This window comes from Prionailurus bengalensis, chromosome F2 (genome assembly GCF_016509475.1).
Source record: "Prionailurus bengalensis isolate Pbe53 chromosome F2, Fcat_Pben_1.1_paternal_pri, whole genome shotgun sequence".
In the NCBI taxonomy this organism is placed as follows: Eukaryota; Metazoa; Chordata; class Mammalia; order Carnivora; family Felidae; genus Prionailurus; species Prionailurus bengalensis.
In genome coordinates this window covers 74,584,159-74,611,811 of record NC_057353.1, presented here as the reverse complement: position 1 = coordinate 74,611,811, position 27,653 = coordinate 74,584,159, and the positions used below count along the sequence as shown (strand labels likewise).

The window sequence follows — 27,653 nt, the reverse complement described above, 5'->3', positions numbered from 1 at the left end:
GCTTACTCAGACCATCTTGCTGACGTCAAACGTCCAAAGGGCAGTGGAATCTCACTGCTAGCGGGCTAGGGGACCAGGACGCTGTAGCGTGGTCACCGGCACCATGGCGTCTATCGACACTGGGCTGGCGTCACCAGAAACTCATGTTTCCTAAACCTTATCAGTTCCTTTTTCTCTCGTGCACTCTGACCCTTCCCCCCAAAACAGGAAACTCAAACATTCAACACCAGGGTCATGGCTGCTTCTCAGGCAGATTCAGGCTTCAAATCGGGACAGAACCAGAGTCAGGGTCACAGCTCCAAGCCTCACCCTCCAGGACTGCCCCGAATGACACTCCGGGGGCGGGGGGGATGTCCCTAGGGGTCCCTTCTAGGGTCTTCCAAGGACAGTGCTGTTCATTTCCTCATGCGTGGGTGAATGGGAGTCAGGCTCCGCCCTTCTCCCCCCTTCCCCCCCGCCCCTGCTCGGGCTCTCTCCCACTCTCAGAGACCCCGCATCACTGACCCTCACCCACCGCCTGCCTCACGCCTCCCCACCCACCCCTGTTCAAGCGGCACCTGCTGAACACCGCCCAACACACCTCCTGTCACTGTGTCCTCTCAACACCGTAGTCGATCGATACTTGCTTCTCTGTTTCCGCCCTTCCCACTAAGATGCAACTCCCTCTGTTTTATGCACCGCTCCGTCCCACCCAGAGCAGTGCACCCCAACACAAGCCCTTTGTGAGTATTTCTCGGAGAACCAAAGCAGGACAACTGTGCCTCATCTCCCGTGGCGGGGGGGGGGGGGGGGCGGGTGACCTGGGGATGTGGGGAGGATACGGTGAGGCCAGGTAGGAACCAGGGGGACCCCTGCTTATTCACAGAGCCAAGAACCAGACAGGACAGCCCTGGGGGGGCAGACCTGAGCCCGCCACGGAGGAGAGGAGTAAAGGGCCTGGCAACTCCGGGGACAGGGGGTTTCTAACGGGGCAGTTTTCAGGGCAGGCAGTCAAGGGCGTCAGAACTCACCGCATTTTGAGGGACAAACACGTTAAGATACAAGCAATCCTCGCTGACTCCGGGAGACGTGGGTGTCCTGGTGCCTGGCTGCCAGCAGCTGGCCCTGGGGATACAGACTCTGTGACTTCCAGGTAAACGGCCGAGGGCACAGGCCTCATCTTCCCTTCTTGCCCACTGTCGGCCAGAACCCACTGCTCCGGCCAAACGCCCGCTGGGCCACCGGCTCTGCAGCACTTGGGCGGCTTCGGGCTTCGGGTGACGGGCAAAGGGAGTGGCAGCACGTGAGAGGAACAGCGGGACCCCCCCCCCCCCCCCCCCCCCCCCCCCCCCCCCCCCCCCCCCCCCCGCCGCCGTGGGCTGTGGACCGGCCCGCCAGCCAGCCATGGGAGACAAGTGACAGGGCTGGGCCAGCTGCCTCAGGGCAGAGCTGCAGGAAGGGAGAGCGGAGAATCGTGTTCTTTCCCAGGTGAACACACGCTGGTTTGGAAAATGCCAAAATCTCCAGTGTGGCAACTGTTTAAAGCGGTGTGTGCGTGGGAGGCGGTAAGGGAAAGCGACGCGGTGGATGAGGCAGGAAGTTAGGATTTGACCTTTTTTTTTTTTTCCTTTTTCTAAAAACTCCTTTGAAGGCTGTTCCTATTGGGAGGGAGAGCCCTTTTTAAATGTTTTTCATTAGCTCACGTGCTTTTTTTTTCCCCTCTCTGCTGTATTTCTCAGCCCCAGCGAGTCAGCTATGGCCAGGGGGCTGAGTTCCAACTATTTGCAGACTAGGGCCAGCGATGTGCGTATCACACACACCCGCAGGCACGGCCCATAGGAATCGTCCGTGAGGACCCTTCCGAAGCCTCTCTTTCCTGGAGGCAAAGTCCAGGAATGTGCGTGCTGAAGAAGGGCCCGTTGCCTGGGTCCCTGAATCACCGCATGGGGCAGAACACAACGGCTGCTCCATCACCAAATTCACTTTACGGGAGCAAGATAATGCTATCCGGAGGGTTTATCTGTTAGCGCACCTAAGGCTGCCTTAACACACTTCCCCGCCCCCATTCACTACTCAAACCCGAACGCACGGCTCTGTTACCGAGTCTCGCTCTGGAGGACCCGGACGGGAGAGGAGTTCTCTGCGCATTCACCAAAATGTATTCCACCAGATTCTCACCGTGGCTGGGTGGCATCCCAGGACCCAGTCCAGTTCAAGGGCTCCGGTGCCCGGAAGCGGCTCTCGGCCAGGGGCGGGGAGGCATATGGAACTCCCAGGAACTGATCCACCTGCTTCCATGACGTGCCCACCTGGACGGCCCGGGACCTGCCCAGCAGCTGGCCGTGGGGGGTGATGGTCACAGAAGGTACAGGTGTCCCAGAGCTGAGCAGAGGGTTGCCTGTCAGGAGGACAGATTGGGGGGGGGGGCGGGGAGGGAAGGAGACGACAGTGGGTGCTGCATTCAGACAAAACACTGCTTTCGCACTGTAAAAATGTGGGTAGTTCGCTCAGACCCCAACAGCCTGAGTCCAGCCAGGTCACTTTCCAATGTGAAAAAAAAAAATTAATAGCAAGTACAGCTGATGTTCACGAGACACTGAATGTCTGCAGCTCACAGCACCAATCCCCCCTCCACGTGCGCTGCCTCGCTGATTCTCCCCACCAGAGGCCACGCAGAGCTTAACCCCGGATTCGAGCCCTTCCTCGGCTCGCGGGGGCCAGACGTGAGCTATCGTTCAGGATTACTTGGATTTTTAAAAAGAACAGAGGGATACAGAACGTGCAAGGTCTGGAGTCAGGCCCCACCATCGAACACATCAATTATTTCTGGGGCGAAATGTGTGGCTTACTCATACGAACAGGGATGAACAGAGCATCTGATTTCTTCAGTTACTCTCGGGCAGATATGGTCACCAGAGAAGTTTGCTACAAATTCACACAGCCACAGAAAAATTGTTTTCTAAGTTTTAGAACTTCGGGATTGCAGAAATGACGCCGAGGCACCGTGGTTCCTTATTTGCATTTCACTCCTAAGAAAACAGATTTAGGGGCCAAGGGTGGGTAGCTGCCAGGACATCAAGGTGTGGGATTCAAAGCGTTTCTGGCCCCCGACTGTGGCCACTGCCGGTTCACGTGGGTCCAGGGCCAGCTCAGGGGCCCCTCTCCAGGCCACTGCCCTGGCCTGCAACACCCTCTCTCCCTTCCTGCGTTCCCCAGGTCCATCTGGCCCATCAGGTCAAAGTTAGCGCCACCTGCCAGCCTGCCCCACCTCCAGCACCTTCCACCCCCTCCTTGTAATGCTCACCCCCCTCTCTGCAGTCCTCGCTTATCCCCTCCACCACATCTTCTGGTATCCATTGATGGAGTCAGTCAACTTTTGTTGGGACCCTGGCTCAGGGCCAAATACCATCATCTGGGACTTGGAACAGGCCTGTGTCTGATTCCCCACAGGGCTTAGGGCCTTGCACAAAGGAAACGCTAAATGCTGGTGAAGAGATCTTCCATTTCTGTCACTGCGTGCGTGTGTGTGTGTGCGTGTGTGCGTGCTCGCATGTGCGGGGCGGGGAGAGAGAAATTTCTTATTATTTCCAGCAGGTGTGTTTGCTTTGCTCAGCTCCACTGTTGGCTGATTGAGAAAAGTTTTGCTGCTTGCTCTGTGGACCAATCTCCACATACTGTTCCCATGAGGACAGGAGAGGAAGCAGACAGACAGGACAGATGTTACCCCTTCCTCACGGGTGGGGCGTAATGCAGAGGTTCAACTGGAGGTGACTTTGTCCCCAGGGGGCATTTGACAATATCCGGAGACATTTTTGGTTGTCCTAAGGGTCTGTGAGAGATGCCAGCTGCTGACATCTAGTGAGTAGAGGTTAAGGACGCTGCTAAACATACTGCAATTTGTAGGACCGCCCCCAGGGCAAAGAACGGTCTGGCCCCGGAAGTCCATGGTGCGAGGGTTGAGAAGCCCTGGGATGGCGTGTGTTCAGGACTTTCAGGCCACCGAGGAACATCGTGAGGAGGAACCAGTGGATGGTCCGAGGAGGCAGGCAGACTTGGGCTTGATGTGATGCACCAGCTACTTGGGGAAAACTTCCTAATTCTTCTGGCCCTCAATCTCCCCCCTGCACAAGAGGAATAGTAGCAGTCCCTACAATACATAGATGTTGGGAATAAATAACATGATGTCTGTGGTGCTCCAAGCCCAGTGCCTGCAAGTGGCAGGGGCTCCACAGGTGTGTGAATGAATGAATTGGAGGAAGAGAGGGAGGAATGAAGGGTGGGAGGGAGTGGGAGAGAGAAAAAGGAAAAGAGAGAGAGGAAGGGAGGGAGGGAGAGAGGGAGGGAAGGAGGGAGGGAGGGAGGGAGGGAGGGAGGAAGGAAGGAAGGAAGGAAGAAGGGAGGGTGGGAGGGAGGAATGGAAGGAATGGAAGGAGGAAGGAAGGAAGGAAGGAAGGAATGGAAGGAGGGAGGAAGGAAGGAAGGAAGGAAGGAAGGAAGGAAGGAAGGAAGGAAGGAATGGAAGGAGGGAGGAAGGAAGGAAGGACGGGAGGGAGGGAGGAAACCATGAGTGAAAGTTTGTTTAAAAACACTGCGGTCCTAGTAAGAACTCAATGGAAACTCAGGATGGAAGCAAATGGTCACACGTTTTAACCTGGTTCTCAGCCCACAGCTCCTTCCCGCAAGACCTGCTTCAGCTGTAAATCGCAGGATCTCGGGCAAGCACTCAGGACTGAGGGTGGTAAAGCACCTGAACCTTCAGACTCCATCCCTTTCCTTTGCAGGAAAATAGCCACATTTCATGAACGTGGCATCTCTGAAGGAGGAGCAAAGACAGAAAATATAAAAGCTAAAGACTGTTGAGGGCACGCAAGCCTGCTTTCTCACGGACACTGGTATTCAACCCTCCCTCCAGACGCTGCCCAACGAATCCCAGACAGAATGAGCCCCAACCTGGGGAAAATGTTAGATGTGCAGTTCTCTCTTTTGAAATGGTTTGCAGAAAATGATGGACTCTTTCTAGAAGAGTCACATATTTAGGCCACATGACTACTTAGCTTAAGAAAACGATCAGTAGCCGTATGTGTGCATGAGGTGCGAGCGATGCCTGTGCCGAAACACACGGGCAGGCGTCTTCAGCTGGAGGTGAGCTCTGCACACTGAATTTGCATTGCACAGAATTAACAGGGAAACAGTTTAATTTGTTTTCCAGAAGCTAAACCTCAAAGCTAGGCATCTCTCCTCAGCAGGATTACCGTGCAGATTAGCGACACTATGGGTGAGATAGACTACTGCAATCTAACCTGACTAAATAGTATAAATGTCTATGCAGGTGAGGAGACTTGAGACTAGAGGCCCAAGACCACAGCATATGGCAATCAAAGCCCTCCCAGGCCTGGAAAGCACCCCCAAGGTCTAAAGGCTGAGGGAGGGGAGGGGACAGAGGGAGAGGATATCACTGGATCAAGACAGGTCTGGGAACCACCAGTGCTCTAGGGCAGGGTGGCGCCAAATGCAGCTGGTGCCTGGTTTTGTAAATAAAGTTTTATTGGCACACAACCACACCCATTGATTTACGTATTTTCTGTGGCTGCTCTTCCGCGAAAGTGGCAGAGTTGAGTAGTTGGAATAGACGCGTAGAGCCTAAAATATTTATCTGGCCCTTTACAGAGAAAGTTTGCCCGTCTCTGCTCTAGAAGATAAGATGGCAGAAAAAGGCAACATTAAAAAACAAAAGTTATTAATTCCATCCCATAAGCAGGTCTAATGGGGGAGGTGCTTCCCCCAGATCCCCAGCTCCCACAAACCCTGTTAAAGGGTTCTTAGATGTTTCAGTTAGTGATGGATTCTAGGTTGCTCTCCCCTTGCTGGCTTCATCCCTGTATCCCCAGCACCAGCACGACGTCGGATACGTAACAGCACCTCACTGGATGCTTTTAAATGAAACTGAGCCACGAAAAGCTGCCCTCTCCATGGTGACTATGATTCGGTAGTGAGGCGAGGTGGTTTAGGGCGAGCAGATTGTATCTAGAGATAGGAAACCTGGTTCCAAGTTCCCATTCTGTCACAGCTAGCTGTGTGAAATCAGAGAAGTGGATTCGCTGGGCCAGAGTCTCTTGATCACTAAGATGGGATGAAAGCTTTATCTTGCTATCTCAGGATTGGTGTGAGGACCAGCTGAGATAAGGCACGGGACAGAAGTGTCTGAACTATAAAATGATCATAAATAGTAGCCCATTTGATTACTTTGCTACGAAACTCAAAGGCCAGTGGCTTCCATACCTCGGATAAATGAATAAAGATGGCACAGAGAAGTTCTAGCTTAGAAACAGGGTTTCCAAAAAACAAACAACCCAGTGACGAAATGGGCAGAAGACATGAATAGGCACTTTTCCAAAGAAGACATCCGGATGGCCAACAGACACATGAACAGATGCTCAACGTCGCTCCTCATCAGGGAAATACAAGTCAAAAGCACGAGGAGATCCCACCTCACACCTGTCAGAATGGCTAAATTAACAATGCAAGAAACAACGGGTGTTGTTGATGAGGACGAGGAGAAAGGGGACCCCTCTTGCACTGGTGGTGGGAATGCAAACTGGTGCAGCCACTCTGGAGAACAGTATGGGGGTTCCTCAAAAAATTATAAATAGAATTACCCTATGACCCAGCAACTGCATCGCTATGTATTTATCCAAAGGATACAAAAATGTTGATTCGAAAGGGCACATGCACCCCAGTGTTTATAGCAGCATTATCGGCCATCGCCAGACTGTGGAGAAAGCCCAAATGTCCATCGACTGATGAATGGGTAAAAAAGATGTGGCATATATATGCAATGGAATATTACACAGCCATCAAAAAAATGAAATCTTGCCATTTGCAATGATGTGGATGGAGCTAGAATGTATTATGCTGAGCAAAGTAAGTAAATCAGAGAAAGACAAATGTCATATAAACTCATTCATATGTGGAATTTAATAAACAAAACAGATGAACATATGGGAAGGGGGAAGGAAGAGAAGAGACAGAAACAAACCACAACAGACTCTTAACAATAGAGAACAGATTCAGGGTAGATAGAGGGAGGTGGGTGGGGGTGGGCCAGATGGGTAATGGATACTGGGAGGGCACTTGTTATGATGAGCTCTGAGTGTTATATGTAAGTGCTGAATCACTGAATTCTACTTCTGAAACCAATGTTGCACTGTATGTTAACTAACTACAATAGAATAAAATAAAATATAATATAATAAAATAAAATAACCATAATTGTATATGTGTGTGTGTATGTATGTACGTATGTATGTATATATACATACAGGGTTTTCATCTTCCTTCAGTCCATCCCAAATGAATGCCATCTTTCCCAGGATAACTTTGGCCAATTTTTCCTTAAGAACCTCAAAAGCCACTGCCCACAAGTCACCACATGCTTAGACGATCCCTTCCAGCTATATCCAGGCCCTCAGAAATAGCCACAAAGACACAGGCTGGGACTTACTCAGCTTCCGGTAAATGTGGGTGGCCTCTTCACGGAGCAGAAGCCGGCAGTTCTGGGCCTGCAGGCTATGTGTGCAGATCTGAGTATCAGCATAGAATACACACCTCACAGCACCAGGTCGGGTCTGCAGAGTGGTGACGAGGCAGGCCTGGTGACGGGAACATTCTACGGAATAAGAGAAGAGTGAGGCTTGGGCCTCAGAGATAGCACCTCAGCCATTTTTCTGTTTGATCAGGCATCCAATCGGGCATCCGGGAACCCATACATCATCTATTCATCCATCAGTCCACCCATTCATTCATCCAGTCGTGTATCTGTGAATCCGTGCACCTGTCAGTCTATCCATCTAATCATGTATGCTTCCATCCATCCATCCATCCATCCATCCATCCATCCATCCATCCAATTATGCATGCATGCATCCATCCATCCATCCATCCATCCATCCATCCATCCATCCACCCATGCATCCATGCATCTGTGCAACCATCTGTCCATGCATCCATCCAGGCATCCATCCATGCATCCATCCATCCACCCATGCATCCATGCATCCCTGCAACCATCTGTCTATGCCTCCATCCATTCATCCATATATACATATAATCACTTACTTATTCATTTGAACATCTACTATACATCCCTGATACTGTGCCAGGGGCTGGAAATAGAATTGTGGTGGGGGTGGGGGGTAGAACCCAACTCTTCTATAGATCTATCTTCCACACAAAAATCAGGTTTGGGGTTGTTTATTTAATTCACAAATGTGCTCCTGTCATTCCCTTGTTTGAAGCAACTCCCTGGCTCCCCACTGGCTTTGGGATTAAGTCATACCAGACAAAGCTCTCCATGCTCTAGCCCTTGTCTTCCTCTTCAGCCTTATCTCCCTGTCCAGCTCCTCCATCATACCCACAATTTTCCACCAGGGATTATGTCATTTTCCATATGTACCAGGTCCTGAACTAGATAATTTAAATTATTTATGGCATTAAAGATTTTAAGTCCTAAGAACAGCTGTGAAAATGGTGTTGACTCATTTACTTGGGCAAGCTGTGAACTGTCTAAGGGCTTCATTCACAGCCCAGTCTGTGCTATGGCAGCACACAGAATTGTGCAGCGCACAACCTGTACATCTTTACACGGCCCTTTCTGTAAGACGTGCGTATTTCTATCCAACCCTGTCGGTGAGGGGATTCATGGAATCAAAGAATTAGAGGAGTATGAATGTTATTCAACCTCAGACTCTTGCAGAAGAGTCTTTGTAGAACATTTTTATCACATGGTTATCTAGCTTTTGTTTAAATACCAGTGACCAGAAACCCTCTAAAAGAAGTATGTGTCTGTGGACAGCTTTGCCTATTAGAAGCTTCTTTATTTTGTATTGAAAAATATCTCTTGAAATTTGAGTTTTCCCCATAGGTCTTAGCTTCGCTCTGTGAGCCTGGCCAGGACAAGTACATTTCTTCCTTGCCATGATGGCCCATCTATAATCTGAGGACAGCTATCCCGGCTTCTGCTCATCTCCTTTGTCTCCGGCTAGCCTCCTAGATCCTTCCTCTCATCATCTTCTGACCTGGCTCAACGTTGTTCTCTTTCTGGCCAGCTTACTCCCTTGGAGACCTTGACTATGGTCTGCCCTGCAGGAGGATGGGGGTACTGTAGAAGAGGGCGCACCCAGAGTCTGTCCCCAGGTTCATCCCTTCCTGCCCAGCATGCCAGGCCATCTTGGGGTCTCCCACGTTCTTCCGAGGTCAAGACGTTGGCAGCGCTGTGTGAGGCCCCGTCCCAATCAACCACCCTACCTTGGAGGGAAGGAGGGGTGGGAAACTCCCCTTACCCAACAGACAGAAGTCTCTGGCATCAGAGAAGTCCCTGGTGGCGGCAGTGCTAACGTGGGCAACATCAAAGTTCCTGATGGACGGGTCGACAACTGCTGAGGAGAGGGCCAGGGACTGCCAGGATCCCAGAGCGACTAGGAGGGAGAGCAGGGGACGTTAGTCACACGCAGCTTTCCATGTTGTGATGAGAAAGACAACGGGGTGCCACTTGGCACCCCGAAGAAGCAGCCCCAGGGCATCTTCCCTGCGGCCTCCATTGTCCTGTGACCCCGTCCCTGGATCCATGTTTCCATCTACAGTGATTTAGTACAAGTTTTTAGGAGCCAAGTTCTATGCCCAAGTCTATGGATATGAAGATAAAACAATGACAACAAACCATGGCTGTTTCTATTAAGAAGCTCCCAGTAGAGCGTGGGAGAAGTAAAACAGAGAAGGCCAGCATCGTAACGCAGGTGTCACGACTCAACAATCAGAACGAAGCTAGGTAACAATGACAATAGCGGATGTAGGGCTTCCCAGAGACGGTGTCACTTAATCCTCCCCAAGCCCTCGAATGGAGCCAAGACCACTGCCTTCATAACGGACGCTGTGGCGTGCAGCCCGGGCCACCTTTCAGGACCCAGCCTCTCATCTCCCCAGCGCTGGGAAGCTGGTGTCTGGGGGCTCTTAGCCGCGTCCCCTCCAGGAACTGCCTGTGATCTAGGTGAGCCGCCGCCCCTCTCAGGGTCAGCCTGTGTCCCCAAACTAGTCCGTGTGGGTGTGCACAGGCCAAACCCCCTGCCCCAAGATGGGATGACTCTGCAGGGCCAGCCCAGCTTCAGAGCTCACCAAGGGATCCGCGGGGCTGGGGTTTGGTCGGCACAGAAGCCCTACGTCTCCCGCTGCCCCCTCGCTTCCTTACAGGGGCCACGAGCCCCGCGCACAAAACATCCTGCATGCAAATCTCCATCACTGAGTTTGTTTCCTGGAAATCAGCAGCTAAAACATCCTCTTTAAAGATGAAGGAAATGAGATGCAGAGACGTTAACTGGGCTCGCCCCAGAGAGTTCCATTCTTCAGGGGTGGGGCGAGAGCGAAACCCGGGCTTTGCATGCACACAGCCCATGCCCTCCGCGGCTCCAGGGCGCTGCCTCCCGCCATCTGTGCATCTGTCACACCAGCAGGGAGGGACTCAGGTGCAGCTGTCAGACATATGGCTTGGCACGGGCGAAGAGACCTGCCAGAGCAACCAGTGTCCCTGTGAGGACAGAGGTGACCCTGAACGGGGACCCGAAGCTTTCACTATGAAGGAGGACTGGGGGTCAAGGTGGATGAATGCATTTTTCTGTCCACGAAGAGCACTAAAATGGGCAAAACACTGCCTCCCAACCCAGCCCTCCGTGATCGCTGGGAGCGCTAACTCTAGCATTCTCCAGATCTGTTTGGGGGGTGCATCACTGATCGTTAATGGAGAAAAATCTATGTGTTCATTTACTTTTCCTTTCTGTCTCTGGTTTCGTTGTCAGAAGACCACAGTGGTTCTATCCCTATAGTAACTACTTGTGACCATTGATCTCACTTGTGCTCGAAGAAGAGCATGGCCACCTTAGGTGTAGCAATTTACAGTTTGCAAAGTGCTGTCACTTATCAGCTAAGTGCTTTAAGGGTGTGAACCCAGTGTCTCAGTTTTCCCATCTGCAAGATGTCATTGCGTCCGATTCCCACGGAGCTCCGCCTGAGTGGTGGGGTAGGGACTCCAAGGCCTCCTTCACAAACGAGGAGTCAGAAACAGAAAGGCTACGTGACTTTCCAAGTTGAACTTGACCAAGCCAGACACAGAACCAGCCCTCTTGGCTCTCGGCCAACACTCTTTCCACCCCCTCCAAGCTTCCTAAATAGCTGAGCACCTTTCCCGGGAAATTGTCCCCAGGTATGAAAAGGTCTTTCTCTCGGACAGTACCACCCTCTTAGCTGTATAAGGAAGCCTGTCATTTTTATCTCGAATCTGCCTTTGACGCCCAGAGCGCTAAAATTAGAATGGTGAAGCAACCTAGACCACACCTGTTTCTTCTTAATAAAAAGAAAAAAAAAGAAAAGAAAAAAGAGAGTAAAAGGGTTTATCCAGAGAAGTCATCAAATAATGATGGGAGACTTCCGACGGACTCAGCCAGAGAAGGCGAACCCCGTCCTGGAGCCGTGGGGCCGTCCTCAGGATCCAGAGCCACGTCTTCCTGACCTTGGGACCCAGCTTCTCTGCCGCAGACCCCGGGCTCTCATTTTCGTAAACGTCCTCCACGCGTTACTATTTTCATGGTCACTACAAGCGGCGTTTTTGCAACATGACCAAACTGAGCTGCATATTTTTAGGCGGTGAGGACACTGCAATTTCACAGAAGACTTATGATGGGGTTGCAGGACCATCCTGCCAATTACGGGCTTAAAATGGAAGCCTTGGCCGCACTCCGTGTTTAGCTTGATGTCTGGGGGAAAGCGCTTAGAATTGAAGGGTAAATTTCATCTCTAAAGTGAGAGTCCGCTCATCCGTCGCCACCCCAGGGCCTGGAGCCAAGTCCCTGCCACACCCTCGTCCTGTCCCCTTCCCCCCAGCTGGCGGGGACCCTAGGACGGGCGGCTGCTGTTGTGCAGAACCCAGCATCTGGGGCTCATGCAGCTCATGCAAATTCCGAGAACAAGTTCTTTGTGCGTGTAAACTGACAATAAAGCCTGGAGGCTGGGGGGATCTTGGAAGCATTTGGGGGGGGAGCTTACCATCAGACCCACCCAAAGGATGTTATCTGTGGCATATTGATGAGTTTCCCTCCCCCCCACTTCTGTTTCAAATATATTTTATACACTGCAATGCCAGCATCACCTTTAAAAAAAAAATCTCCCCTTGAAAGTGAAATGCCATGTGTATCATATATTAAGTACTTACATATAAATGAATTTTGTCTGCTGGGTAACCTCTTCTTTTATTCATCTGTTTGTAAATTCTAGCCCCGCCCTCATGCTGCTTTAAGCATTTTATCACCAAAGCCTTCCCTGATTACTTTCTCTTTAAAACATATTTCTTGGGGTGGCTCTGTTGGGCATCCGACTTCAGCTCAGGTCGTGATCTCGCAGTTTGTGGGTTCAAGCCCGTGTTGGGCTCTGTCCTGACAGCTCAGAGCCTGGAGCCTGTTTTGGATTCTGTGTCTCCCTCTCTCTCTGCTTCTCCCCTGCTCACACTCTGTCTCTCTCTCTCTCAAAAATAAACATTAAAGGGGCGCCTGGGTGGCGCAGTCGGTTGAGCGTCCGACTTCAGCCAGGTCACGATCTCGCGGTCTGTGAGTTCGAGCCCCGCGTCAGGCTCTGGGCTGACGGCTCGGAGCCTGGAGCCTGTTTCCGATTCTGTGTCTCCCTCTCTCTGTGCCCCTACCCCTTTCATGTTCTGTCTCTCTCTGTCCCAAAAATAAATAAAAACGTTAAAAAAAAATTTTTTTTTAAATAAACATTAAAACTAAGAAGAAGAAAAAAATTTTAAAAATATATTTCTTGGCTATTTTTGGCTACTCATTCTACCAGATGAAATTCAAAGCCATTATATTAAGTTTCAAGAAAGCTCTTTGGGGATATTAATTGGAATGTCCTTCAAATTAAAAACGAACTTGGCAAGATTTTAGACTGTATTATGTTTAGGGTTTGATTTCATTAAGAATGGAAGGGAACTTTTGCCCCATTATATTTTTAAAACAGTTACTGTTGGCGTAAAGGAAAGCCCTTTATTTGTGTGTGTTTATTTTCTGACAGGATCCTGAACTCCCTCAATGTAACTCGAAGACATGGTTGAAAGGCAGGCTCTCGTCCATGTGGCTACTTTGGAAATGGGGCCCAAACTGGATTGCAGACGTAGCAGTGACCTGCCTCCGGGGGTCTCTGGTTGAGCAGTCCTCTGCGGTAACCAGTTGAGTTCTAGATTTGTCCATTTATTCAGCAACCACTCAGCGGCCTCCTCCTACATTCCAGGTACTAGACCTGATAGCCAAAAGGTAGAGCCCGGAAAAAACGGGCTAATTAGCTAAAAAGTTTAGGATCCTTTCTACTTTCCATCAGTAATTCTCAAACTTTGGTGAATATAAAGAACTTGGTACAAATTCCACAGCCCAGGTGCTGTCCCCACGTCAACGAGCCTTCGCCTCTGTGCTCCTTACTAGTTTTCCAGGTGACTCTGACACACCACCAAGTTGTGAAAATTGCCATCCTCAGTTTCTGAAATATTCCTTTTTTTTTTTGATTTGGCCATAACTGATGGTGAAACTGCTTAGGCTGGTGAAAAGAGACAGTTCTGGGATCCAATCTCACTCACCCTGATTCTGTGTGTCCCTGGGCAAGTTCCTTAACCACTCTGAGAAACTCCATTCTTTAAAAAACCTCATGTCTTTGTCTTAAACATTGCCCTTTCTCTGAATCTCTAATAAACACAAGGCCTTCAAGTGAATGGCATGTGACCACTAACATCCTGCTGTAAGTGTGCTCATCAGCCTCTTTGCTTGGAGCCCTTCTGAGTCGGCCTCAAGATACTAGTCCCTTCCCCCAGAGCAGAGGAAGGGAAGTGGGCAGGGGAAAAGACGGAGGTTGGCTCCCCTAGAATGACCGCCCCGCCTGGTAAGAACGGATGCCTTCTGGGGTACCCAGGGCTTAGCTGCCCCACAGCCCCATGGGCGTGCGCTCTAGCTGTGCTAGATTCCACTGCCCCCAGGGAAACTCCCCAGGAGCCACTACCGGGAAGGGGAGAGTACAGGGGGGTGATGAGCCTGCCCCTGAAACTGCCCGAAGCCAGGCAATGAGTGAACACGTCAAGCAGCTGTAAGGAACGGTGGGCTCTGAGCGCAGGTCATGAATGAGACCTACGTGGTGAAGCTTCCGGGTTCCCTGAGTTTATCCCAGATCCCCATCCAACAGCTCCGTGAATTTGGGCAGCCCACTCCTTCCTCTGGGCCTCTGTTTCCTCCTCGGCAAACCGGGGACACCCTGAAAACCTCCTCCTAGAGCGGTAGTCAGAAATGAGCCAGGGGGGGTAGGTGGCCCCCTGCCCCCCACCACGCAGGTGCAGGGGGCGGAGCTTAGTGAACGCAGCCAATCACATCACCTCTGAGGCATTTCGGTCTGTTTTCTCAAAAACTATGAAGGGCTGAGCCACACCCAAGTATGGGGGGTGAGGGGGAAGTTCCTTAAGGCGTATAGGAGCCCAAAGCACTGCCAGTGACATCCTGGCCTCTTTCCAATCCCTGCTCCCTCTTGCCCCACCCCAGCCTGGTCCTTGGGCACCTGGCTTCCTGCCCATCCATCCCTCATTCTCTGCCCTCTGGCCGGGTGACTCCTCCGACTGGTCATAGGCACAGTAGAACCAGTCAGCGTGCCTGCCTGACTACTCACTGGGCCTCAGTTTCCACAGCAGATCCGCTGCTGAATACAGCAGCAAGGTTTAATGAGCTCAGCACAACCCAAAACGAAACCCTCACTCAGCCCTCCATGCTGGTGTTTACCCCCACGTGGTGTTCTTGTTCCTCGGGAAATCCCCGCCACCATGCACCCCCCCCCCCCCACCGACATCCTACCGTCCTATGGCCTCACCTTGCCCTGTCCCTTCTGCCTGCTCGGCCCCTCTGGGAAGAATTCCTTCTTTCCCACCCAGATTCCAGCCTCCTCAGTTTCACTCCGCCTACTGACACCTCCCTCTGGCCACTCTTGCCCCTCTCGAGCCACCGTCGCGCTGCAGCCAGGGCACCCCCCCCACCCCATCTGACAGCACTCACTGCCCACCGTCCTCGGGGAAACAGGCAAAGCCGTGGTCGGCAGGGCACGCTCACTGCGGAGTCCAGCTGCATGACACCCCCCACCTTCGCAGGGGGCGCCTGGGTGCTCCCCACTCTCGCCCACACACCAAACGCGTCAGATAGGGACACAGAGCCACAGGGAGGAAAGGTCACAGGGGACTCTCCGAGGTCACAGGGGAATGTTCAGGAGCTGTGCGGTGTCGCCTCTGCCTCACGATAGCCTGGGACCTCCTCAGTGGGGTAGTGACCCACAGATCAGCCCTCCTCGCCAGCAGCACGTGCATTCTATCTCCATTTTACAGAAGAGAAAAGTGAGTCCCAGAGAGGGCCGATGATGTGCTCCAGGCCCCACAGCTAAGAGGTGCCGAGTCAGCATTTGAGCCTTGGTCAGCTCTGTGGCCTGGCATTCTACCGCTCGCCTCGGAGTTGTTGACGTGGGTGGGGGCAGAGCGGAGGGAGGGCGGAGGGCAGAAAGCAGCAGGTGGCAGGGCGGACCCCTCCGTGACTCTGGGGCAGCATGGGCTGCAACCTCGACATAGGTCGGCCTCCAGGAATATCCAGCTACTTCTGCTCCCTTCTGGAAAACACTGTATTCCCTTCAAATGTAGACTAAGTAAAAAAAAAAAAAAAAAAAAAAAATCACGAGACTCCAGTATATTTGAAATGTTCAAATATATGGAAAATCATGGTTAATCCTGTTCTGTTTTTCTTCCCTCTCTTCCCTTCCTTCCTTCCTGTATTCCTTCCTACCTTTCTTTCCCGATACCAGTTAAAGGAGGAAATGCTTGATTTTGATTTCAAGGCTTAGAGGGTTTTTTCAACCATTAAAAATAGCTTTACCCTAGCCACACACACACACGCACACACACGCACACACACACACACGCCTGCAAACCTATGCTACTATAGAAGGTACGGGTCAGTTGTTGGCTGGCCGGGTAACCGGGTGTCAGTTCCTGCTCTGGCCCTCCTTTCTCTCTCATTTGAAAACTGCGGGCGTGCTCGCCAGCGTTTGCAAAGCACATCAAAGTGCAGACATAGCAGACCAGTAGCAAATACTCACCTCTCCCAACATTCAAATAATCACAGACCCATTTTGTCAATGAAAAGATCTAAAAAAAAAAAATGTTGAGTGCAAGCTCTATAGCATCTGAAAACACACAGGATTCGCTCTATTTCTCTCGCACTCAGAACCAAAAAGAATTCCCATCAGCCCCTCGGCACTTATCAAAGTGATGGGAGCTGAATACAGAGAAAGCCTGAGGAAGGCTGGAGGCGGTTTCTATGCCCAGGCCGGCTGGCTGGGGTAAAACATCTAAGTTGGAAGCCTTTTGAGCAGGAAGAGTATTTCAGGCACCAGGAAGCCACCACGACCTTGAACGGGAGCAGGCCGTAACCGACCGTCTGATCCGGCTTGCACAGCCACACAGCCACAGGCGCTGTCTGCTGAGACGATCCCCCTACGCGCAGTCATCATGGGACAGGACTAACAGTCAGACATCCTGATTTCTCACCAGACGCTGTCTTTCAAATGAGAACCACATCATACTGGGCTGTTTTTGCCCTTGCTAGCCCTCAGAAAAAAACCAGATGTTCTTTTGATTACAGAGAGACAGTGAGGGAGATAGAAAGAGAAAGAGAGATCCGTGTTATCGTGTGATGGCTTGAAAGATACAAATAGGACCTGAGGTGCCTGTGGGTCTGGCATTTCTTCGGGGAGAAACAGCAGACCCCGCCAGGCCTCTTTTGCAACGTACAACGCCAGAAAAATACCTAGAGACATGTTTACTTCTGTTCAGCCTCCAAATCGCCATTTATGAGCTCTCCAGGCAGCCACAGCTTTGTCTTTCCCTTTGCATCTCCAGAGCTTAGCCGAGGGATGACAGTGAGTCCTGTGGGTTGGAATGTGTTCCCTCAAGAGTCATACTTTGAAATCCTAACCCCCAGTCATTTGTAACATGACCCTATTTGGAGATAGGGTCTTTGCCGAGGTAATCGAGTTAAAATGAGACCATGAGAATGGCCCCTAATCCAGAATGACTGGTGTCCTCATAGAAAGGGGACATTCGGACACAGCGTGGCACATTCGGGGAAGGCGATGTGAAGACACAGGGAGAAGACGGCTGTCTGCAAGCCTAGGAGATGGTTCTGGAACAGAGCCAACGCTCGTGGCTCTCTGAAGGAACCAGCCCTGCCCACACCTTGATCTTGGACTCCAGCCTCCAGAGCTGTGAGAGATCAAATTCCCCTTGTTTCAGACCCAGTCTGCAGCATTTTGCTGTGGCAACCCTAACGGATTAATCCGGCGGGTGAATACTCAGTAGAAACATCCTTTCCTTGATTCACAGACAGTCTCCTGTGCCTCACTGTTGTGCCCGGACATGGAAAAGCCAGTCCCGATGATAAAACTTACCATGTAAAGTAATACAGTTACAGTGGCCAATTTTAATATTAAGAATTTCCTATTTACTAGACACACTGCAATGTGCTGTATGCGATGTTTTGTTTAATACACACACGACTGTGAACATGGCTTTGCGGTCACCTCTGCTCAGAGAGGCGGCATTGCATGCTCTTTTAAGTTTATTTATTTATTTTGAGAGAGAGAGCATGCGAGCAGGGGAGGGGCAGGGAGAGAGGGAGAGAGAGAATCCCAAGCAGGCTCCCCACTGTCAGCACAGAGCCCAATGAGGGGCTCAATCCCACAAACCGTGAGATCGTGACCTGAGCTGAAACCAAGAGTTAGATGCTTAACCGACTGAGCCACCCAAGTGCCCCTGGCATTGCATGCTTTAAAGAGGGATCATTCCGGAAGCATTCTGGCTGGCTGAATCTTGGCTCTGCCTACCGCCAGCTCTGACTTTGCATACATTACACTCTAAGTTTCAAACGTTAGCTTGTTTTAATCTATGAACTGGAATAGTCATGTCACCTGTGTCCTAGGGCAGAGCTTCCCATATGTTAAGGGCCACAGTCTGCTACTGATCCTTCTAGCCTCCCTGGGGGGCAGGGGTGGAGGCAGCAAGGGCAGGTCCTCTCACCTGGCTGTCTGAATGCAGACGTCATCATCCCCAATGTGGGTCATGGCATGAAAACGTCAGTGTCCAGTCACCCTCTGGACACAGGGTGAGGGCTGAATGGATTAATCCCTGCAAAAGGCTTGGTGCATAATAAGTGCTCAACAACATTTATTAAAGACTTGACGCCCTTTGTCTCAGCCTCCAAAGCCAGAACTCCTCCTTCTAGGCCGTGTTGCTCAATGCACAAGGGCATATATGCTTGTGAAATAGGGCGTTGTAGGGGTGCCTGGGTGGCTCAGTCGGTTGAGTGTCTGCCTCTAGATTTCAGCTCAGGTCATGATCCCAGGGTCATGGGATGGAGCCCCATGTCAGGTTCCATGCTTACCATGGAGCTTGCTTAAGATTCCCTCTCTCTCTCTCCCTCTGCCCCTCTTCCCCTCTCTCACACAAATAATAATATAATAAAATAACAATTAGAAATAATAATAATTAAAATTATTAAATAATAAATATAATTAAAATTAATTAAAGTAATGATTAATAATTAAATAATAATTAATAAAATAATAATTAATAACAATAAAATAATACTTAATTGTAAATAAATAATTGAATTATTGAAATAATAATAATTAATAATAATTAAAATAATAATTAAAATAATTAAAAATGCAATGGAATGCAATGCAATGCAATAAAATAAAATAAAATAAAATAAAATAAAATAAAATAAAAATAAGATAAAGGCATCTTCAACCAAACCACAAACATCAATAGCACTGATATGACTGTTGACACTCCCTCACCTCCCCGGTCAGGACTATCACACAATGGGGCAGAGCTCCAGCCTTGTGGCCCAGGAGGACCAGGAAAGACCCAGTGAAACAGTTCAGGGACTTGGGATAAAGAGAAGACAACCATTCTTCAGGCCAGGCCAGGGGCCGGCAAGATTTCTCGGTTAGAGGCCAGTCAACATTTCAAGCTTCGCTGGCCACGTTTGTTCTCTCTTGCACATTCTCTTCTCTATCCTTTTATACAACCCTTTACAACTGTCCGAGGCCCTTCTTAGCTCACGGGTTGCACAGCGACAGGCCGTAGGCTATGGGTCGCCAACCCTGGGCTGTCAGGGCCGTGGGCTTCAGATGCACGTGGCACGAGGGGTGGGGGCGGGGGGCGGGGGCGGGGGGGGGTCTACGTTCTGGGACCCAGAACTGCAACAGGCAACTTGACAAGGAGTTTTGTGCTTTCTCCAGAAATGAGGGCTGGTCTGGGAGACGTCATCTGGGAGGTAAAATTGCTTTTTTGCTGTGTCGATGGTTGTGCTTCCTAACTCTTTTACAAAAAGATGATGATTCTTTTGCTTTGTTTTTTCAAAATTGTTCTTTTTTTTTTAATTTTTTTTTTCAACGTTTATTCATTTTTGCGACAGAGAGAGACAGAGCATGAACGGGGGAGGGGCAGAGAGAGAGGGAGACACAGAATCGGAAACAGGCTCCAGGCTCTGAGCCATCAGCCCAGAGCCCGACGCGGGGCTCGAACTCCCGGACCGCGAGATCGTGACCTGGCTGAAGTCGGACGCTTAACCGACTGCGCCACCCAGGTGCCCCTTTTCAAAATTGTTCTTATTTGGTAGAATGAAAAACTGGCAACCGTGACCTGTCCGAGAATACAAGGTAAGCCGCTAATCCAAGAGGAGAATGTAAGCCCGCCTGTCTTCTCCACACCCACGTGGCCCCATCTCCCTCCGGATCCAGCCTCCTGCTGAAATCATGTCACTGCTGTCACAGCTGACCCCTGACCCTAGCTCTCCCCTCCCCAGTATTGTGTCCTGGAAACCAGGGCCCTTACCATGGTCCTAATGTCCCCTTTCCCCTGCTTTGGGTCACAACCTCCTGACTATGGAAACGTCTAGTCTTTCTCATTAATTAATTACCCTCAATAGGGCATGCCTGGCCATTCGACCACATTCTTCAAATTCTTTGCCCCAATTTTCAGCTCACAATTTTCATTTCCACCCAGACCCTGCTGAAGTCTTGGGTGAATTTACCATCTACGGGGACTGTCGATGGTCCACTCACCACTCTGGTCTGTTTCCTGACCCCTTTAGTCCCAGAGACATTCATGTCCACTTGTTCCAGCCCAGAACGCCCACGGCCACATCCACACCCTAAACCAGCTCCCGACTTCCGCTGCGATGCCACTCTCCTCCCTCCCTCTGGGGCACCCATCTTCACAGGTCTGTCCGAAGCCAGGGCCACCCACTGGTCCGCTGTTTCAACTTCCCTTTGCCAGGGCCCTCAACCCCGTCTTCCTGGTTGGATTAACCCAAGGGACTGCTTTGTCTGCAGCTTGTCTTGGTCAGCTGAGCACAACTCAAGCCACTTCCCCGGACAGATCGGCACCTTCACAACTTCTGGATCCCCAGCCTCACCTGAACCGTCAACCCCTTGGCACCCTCGTCCTCACCTCCTTCTGTTCTCTCTATCTACCACCTCTGGTGCCTGTTGCTCCGTCCAGGCCCAGCGCCGTCACAGCCCCTGCACCTTCAGCAGGTGCCCGACCTCTCGCCTCCCAGAGAAAAGAGGGACGGTCCTCAGCATTGTCCTCAACTCTGTGTCCCCCTCTCCACTCTCTATGAACCATCCCGTCTTCTTTCTTTCTTTCTCCTAGACGGAGGAAGGATGGCTGTTGGGACGGTTCCCCCATCCGTGTTCTAGAGCTCGTTCTTTCTCACCGCCCCCCAGGGGCATCCGCAACCAATTACACCCCCAGGCCAGTCCTGCTCCCACCCCTCCTCTGTCTTTGGTCCATCCCTGGACACTGACACTTGACTCTTAGCATAAAAACACACTCAAATGCCCCCCTTGAAAACAAGACGTTATTCCACCCCACAGTTTCTTACCTTGGGGGTTAGATTTCCAGGGCTGATTTTCTGAAATAGAGGCAAAATCTGGTATGTATGGAGGGGCATACTGTTTCAATACATTATCGGGGGGGGGGGGGGCGGGGTTCACGACCCAAGACAGATAGTTACCAACGAATGGGCCACCTTCTCCTTTAGCTGTCAATCTTGCTCTCTCTTTTTATTCAGAGCCAACATTCTTGGGAAAAGCTTGTAGCTTCTACTTTCTCAAATCACTACTATTTCGCTTTTTCCCTCATCATCCCACTACATTCATAAGGTGCTTGCCTAGCCCGGTGAATGTCTGTAGTCCCCATCGTCCTTGAAATTGTTGGTCACATCTCCCTTCCCCGGTTTCCGTGACAGCCCACGCCACCAGCATGCCTCCCATCTTCCTCCTGCTTCCCCTGGCTTCTCTCCTTCTCTTCCCTTCCATGCTGTTGTTCTTCAGGGGTCTGTCCTTGACCTTCACTGTTGATATCCGACACACTCTCCACGGGCAATCTCACTGTCCCCATGACTTAAAGTACTGACACACTGATCACCATCAGCACATCTCCAGGCCGGAAGCTTCACCCAAGCGCCATGCCGAGACAGTCCGTGCTTAGCGGACCCCTCCCAGCAGGTGGCCACAACGTATCCCAAACTCAGCCTGTTGAAAGCTGAGGGCTTACTCTTACTTCCATCCTTAGCCACGGTCTTCACCTGGTTCCCTTCTTACGCTCTCCGTCTCGGGAACTGGCCCCGCTACCCATGGGACTGCCCAACCTGAAGTGTTAAATGTTGTCCCCGACTGGTGTTCAGGTAGACTGAATGTCCACCTAGAAAGGACCTGATAGAAGGAAAATTAAAACAAATACTCTTTCAAGTCTAAATCTCAGGTTCTACCATCATAAGTGGACGCTCTCCCCGGAAAACACATCCAGCCAAAACATGGCCTCCAACGTTTCTCGGGATCTGTCTGCTGCCTCCCTTACCTACCTCCTCAGTCACATCTCTCTTCATTCTTATGGTTTCTATCTCTGTTAAATTATGAGCTCCTGGAGACCAAAGACTCCGCCTCCGTTTTCATTGCTTGTCTGAGCCCTATCATAATAGTCTATAAAAATCTCGGGGCGCCTGGGTGGCTCGGTCGGTTGGGCGTCTGACTTCGGCTCAGGTCATGATCTCGCGGTTCGTGAGTTCGAGCCCCACGTCGGGCTCTGTGCTGACAGCTCAGAGCCTGGAGCCTGTTTTGGATTCTGTGTCTCCCTCTCTCTCTGCCCCTCCCCTGTTCACGCTCTGTCTCTCTCTGTCTCAAAAATAAATAAACGTTAAAAAAAAATTTTTAAATCTCAACAATAGAAATAGTAACATAGCTGTAGGTGGCACTTGCTAACGTTCCGTGTGCTGACAGGAACGATAATATCAATATTTTGCGTGTATTTTGTGTCCCAAATGTGTACTTCATGAATGAATTGATGAAGTTCCTTAACTGGTAAAGAACGAATGGGATGCCAAGTATTTTTTTTTATCTCTATAAAGATTAATACTATGATTATTCGCCTACCACAAGACCTCGAGTGGATCAGTGGCAGAACTGATCACCTAGGAAACAAATCATGGTCCACCAATCTAATAAGATCTCACTCTTCTGTGGCTCATTCCAGTTGATGAAACATTTCATTGACACTACAAGACGTAATCACTACATCAGCCTATGCATCAACGGTATTACTGTCACTCTTTTTCAAGGGACTGAACTGAGGCTCCGAGCTGGTGTAGGACGTGGCCACAGTCACGGCTCGTGGTTAGCAAACCAAAGGCTTAACAAAGACTTCCCCCTCCCAGTACCCACTTCGCCACAGCTACCCCTCTCTCCCCGGGACTCCATTTCAGAGACAAAGTGGTTCCCTTGCTGTGTTCCCTGCCTGTGTTTTGCAGGCAAAGGTTTCCACAGACATCTGAAATGCGCCAGCCTCTGCCGAGGTTATGAGCTGTGGATGGGTGAGTGATCATCTTTTACACCAACTTCAAAGACACTGCTGGAGAAAATTCCTAACTAAGAAAAAGACAGGCACGTGGGACCAGACTTGGGACAATCCTCCCTCCGTGTCCTCCTGACAAACTACTAAGTTCATCACAAGCCAAATTCCTACTGGAAATTCAAAGGCTCGGGATAAACCTGATTTCTCTCTGGGAAGGTTGACTCCTATCAAATGGACCCCTCCAAACTCCCCCCCCACATACAAAGGCGACTGGGGAGCTGGTACGATAACAGGGTTTTCTGGGAGCATGTGAACTCTTTCTTGGGGTCACTGCATGTGATCCTGGGTGCTGGATAAAACTGCCGAAATTCAGAGGCATACATGCATATGGAGCACCAACGTGAGATCATCAGAGGTTTTTTTGGACAAAGAGCATCAGGCAGAGGCTGGCCTGACCTCTCAGTGGACTGTGGGTAACTCGCCCAAGGTCACGCAGCTGGTCCGGACCCAGGCGGGCAGACTCCTGAGGCTCTACTCTGCCTTTCGGGGCACGGTGGCAGTAAGGGCAGCTACGGCTGTCACCACTGTCTGTTAGGGGCTGCGTGTGACAGGCACTGTACTAAGCACGGCCCTCCATGCTGCATCCAAATCTCACGGCCACTTGTGGAGGCAGGGCTATCAGGAAGTCTGCCTTAAGGACGCTGAGGCTCAGAGCAGTGACGTGACGTGCCCTGGGTCACACAGAGTCAGAACAGAACTAGAATTGAAACCCAGATTCGCCCCATCCGTGCCACGGTCTCTCTGCTTCACCGCTCCTACCTCTACAAACATCTGCCCAAAACTGCTTGCCTGTGCGTAAGTTATCACAAAAACAGAAAAACAAAGGCCACGCCTTAAAGCACAACGGAGCCAATCGTCAGAATTAACAAAAACAGAAAACTCAGAGGGAAGTTTAGAGGCCATTTAAGCCACCTCCTCATACTGCAAGGGCATCTCCAACAGGCTCGACTTCTCCAGTGATGGGGAGCTCATCACCTCAATCTCCATCAGAGCGACATCACCAGTGCCTTCCCCTTTCATCATCTGACCCCATCTCCTTCTCGCCCCGTCCCTCACTGGTCCCCTCAGGATGCCAGACGCCCCGATCCATACTGAAGGCTTCCCTCAATCCCTTCTGAGCTGGGCCCTCTCGTCTCCTGGACTTTGCCCATGTAGGAGGGAACGTGACTGCCTCCTTCATAAATCAAATCCCACTCCTGCAAGGGGGTCAGAGGTCAGAATTCCGCGGAGACTCAGCAGTAGGGATGAAGAAAATGAGGAATGACCACAGAATCGTTAAAACAAAACACAACTTAATATAGCACTAGCCGCTTAGAACATGGCATTACTATCCTGAACCGATGGTTAATATTATTATAGTCCAAGAAACTAAAGGAAATCTACCCCTGTAGATGGACTGCAATTCAGGGACGGTTGGGTTCACAGACCACTATGCAGAGTGACTTGAGGGGCTCTAGGAAAGGCAAACTGTCTAAAACACTTCTCCTACATACTGGTCAAATCGTCTGAGAAACAACCATTTTCTGGTTTATCCGCTTGTTGAAATGTGAAAACTCCTGTAGAAAATATCATATTAAAGTAATATCAAGCATTTGCAGCGTGAATTATTTTGTCGACTCCTCAACTCCATTTAAATGTTTTATTCATTTATTTTGAGCGAGGAAGGGGCACAGAGAGAACCCCACGCAGGCTCCACACTGCCAGCGCCGAGCCTGACGCGGGGCTCGATCCCACGGACTGCGAGATCATGACCTGAGCCGAAATCAAGCGTCGGTCGCTTAACCGACTGAGCCCCCGCCCCCCGGGCACCCCAACTCCACTGGGTCTGACGAGAGTTCTCTAGCAGAGCACTAGGAAATAAAACAATAAATAAGCAAGGTGTATCTCCTCCGTGACAGCTAGCTGGTCAGGGCTGGTTTGAGAGTGGGAGGGAAAGAGGAAAGAGGAACCACTTCTGTCGTCAGAGAGGCCCGCCTTGGGATGGGAGTTGCAGCGGGGAGGTGGGGTGCTGAGAAGCAGATAGTCATGAGTTTCCCAGAGTGGGCTGGAGGCCAGGAATAGGAAGGGGGGAAAAAATCGGGAGGAACCAAAAGCTCCCTCCATCTCACAGTTTTGACTGTGCTCACTTTTTATTGGGTAGTATCTGATTGATTCCAGGCTGAAAATATACCTTCTATAGCTAAGCAAGACACTTGAAAGAAATCTTTAAAGCTAAAGCCAAAACAACCGAAACCAAAAGGTAGGTCTTAAGCTGGCATATTTTCTTCTTGGTTCTGTCTCCCTTAAATTTGATTGAACAATTCCCTGACGGACCAGGTACACAACTGGTACTAACCATCTGGGGAGGAAGTTTCTGACGAAAATCCTAAGTCTTCTCTAGCCCCTAAGGTCTAACAAGGGTTCAGGACACAATCAATCAGCAAACATTAATCCAGTGCCTCCTGGGCTCGCCATGTACAGCTGCACAGGTTGTACACTGTACTATATCGCAGGGGCAGCTTTTATAAATATTACCTATGAAAGAGATCCTTTAGAACGGGCAGCACTTGACCTAATTTAGCTGTTCCAACACTGCCACCTTCACCAGGCACCGGCCGAGGCAATTTTACACGGCACATCTCTTTCAAGCTTAATAACAACCTCATTGAATTAGGCATCATCATCTCCATTTTGAAGGTGAGGCACCTGAGACTCAGAAAGTTTCTTTAAATTGGTCAAGATCGTTCATTGATACACCTTTCCAACAAACACTGAACCTCTGTTAGCTTTAAATACTAGCCTAGAGCAAACTGAATATATACGTATTAAACCTAACAAATTCTAGGGGCGCCTGGGTGGCTCAGTCGGTTAAGCGTCTGACTTCGGCTCGGGTCATGAGCTCACGGTTTGTGGGTTCGAGTCCCGTGTCAGGCTCTGTGCTGACAGCTCGGAGCCTGGAGCCTGCCTCAGATTCTGTGTCTCCCCCTCTCTCCAACCCTCCCCTGCTCGCCCTCTGTCTCTCTCAAAAATAAATAAACATTAAAAAGAATTTTAAACCTAACAAATGATAAAGAAAATAACAGTCAGTGTCTATTATATACCAGGCACCGTGCTAAGTATGAAGGATCAAGCCACAAGTTGTGAACTCAGCTTCTGGGAGCACGAAATCTGGCAAGCAAACGGCAGTGCCCTCATTCATTCAGTAAATACCTTGCGAGCACTCACTAGGTACCAGGGAACCTTCTAGGGGCTGAGGCTACAGCAGTGAATGAGACACCCAGCCCCTGTCGCGTGCAGTCTCCCTTCTGGGGGAAGGGCAGACGAACATTCAAGACGTAAGCAGGTGAGAAAATTTCACAGCAGACAAGAGAGCAGGCTGAGGGAGTGGAGAGTGCCCAAGGGGGCTGCTTGATGCGGAGTTAGGGGTGATGTCAACTCAGAGAAGGGGCCCCACGGAAACGTGTTAGGAGGAAGTCCCGTGGTGCAGGGCTGTCTGTGGGCTCTGCTCACTGCCGTAGCCCCTGCACCTAGCGCCTGGCCCAGGGGAAATGCCCACTTGCAGAATGAATGAGCAGATAGATGGGGGAGTGGCGGCCAAGGCACGAGAAACCATAACCGTGGCCCCGATCCTGAACCCCAGAAGCTGGCGCGATGCTCCCGCCCGCATCCGCGGGGAGACGTGAAACTGACCACCTGGGGGCCGCTTTCCTCACATCTCCCGTTTCCTTCCACCCGCCGCTGCTGTGGCTCCGGTTCGCCAGCTGTGTCCTTCTGCCCCTCAGCCCCCGGGGGTCTCGGAAGGGAGATCGGGGCTGAGGTGGGGGGGGGGCGGGGTGGAGGGCTGCTGCTAGTAGAAAGCTGTGCCCCAAGCCCGCTCGGCCCTGCTAACTGCAGCTGCCCAGCCAGCGTGGCCCTGTGGGAGAGGAGCCTCCAAGGCTGCATGTCCCGCTTGGGGAGGGAGCTTGTCCCTGGGGCACGAGACCCATCCCCGGACAGCAGTTCTCAGGGGGTGGCTGCAGACTCTGCACTGGGAGCCCCCGCGGCGGGTGCACACGCACGGAAACCCTGTGCGGCTTTGGGATGGAGATGCACGTTTTCCACGGGCTCTTGGAGTTGGTGCCTGCTCCCTGGGGACTTCCAGCCCGAGGACCCGAAGAATTAAGAATTAGCCCTGGTGTGGGTTGCCGTGTCACCAGTCTAGTGACAGTGCACCTGCACGGTCTGCAGGAGCCCCTGCGGAGTCCGTTAAAGCCCTCCAGCCCTGCGGAGCACGCTGTGACGTTGGGAACGAGCAGGTCTGCCCGGCTGCAGCACATACTCCCGGCAGGCTGGCCCTGCTGCTGGCCTCCGCAGGGACAGCGGCCCTCCAGAAGGTCACGCCCACATCCCCATGTCGCCGAAATAAAGGCGGAGAACATGTGAAGGTCATCCCAGCATCCCTGAAAGGGCAGCGGAGGCCTCTGTGCCACTGAGACCACTCTGCAGCTCACCATCTCCTCTGGCCAGCCCTGCACCTTCCCTTTTCCCCCCTTTCCCCCCCGTGGGTGCCTTTGCACCTCAGTGTCTGGCTCCTGGGGAACCCAGCCAGCCACACTCAGCAGAGCGGGGAGAC

The 27,653-nt window shown here is 51.1% G+C and overlaps 1 protein-coding gene across 1 annotated transcript in view; it reads right to left on the bottom strand.

Annotated features, from left to right (window-relative positions):
- Positions 1–977: 977 nt before the first annotated feature.
- Positions 978–27,653, bottom strand: part of LOC122496004 (thyroglobulin-like) — a 75,973-nt gene continuing 49,297 nt past the window's right edge. Inside the window, exons 14-17 of the mRNA XM_043602190.1 lie at positions 9,318–9,452; positions 7,481–7,645; positions 2,158–2,377; positions 978–1,104 (exon numbers count right to left, since the gene is read on the bottom strand). Of these exons, the coding sequence (XP_043458125.1) occupies positions 978–1,104; positions 2,158–2,377; positions 7,481–7,645; positions 9,318–9,452 (647 nt within the window). The remainder of the gene's footprint in view (positions 1,105–2,157; positions 2,378–7,480; positions 7,646–9,317; positions 9,453–27,653) is intronic.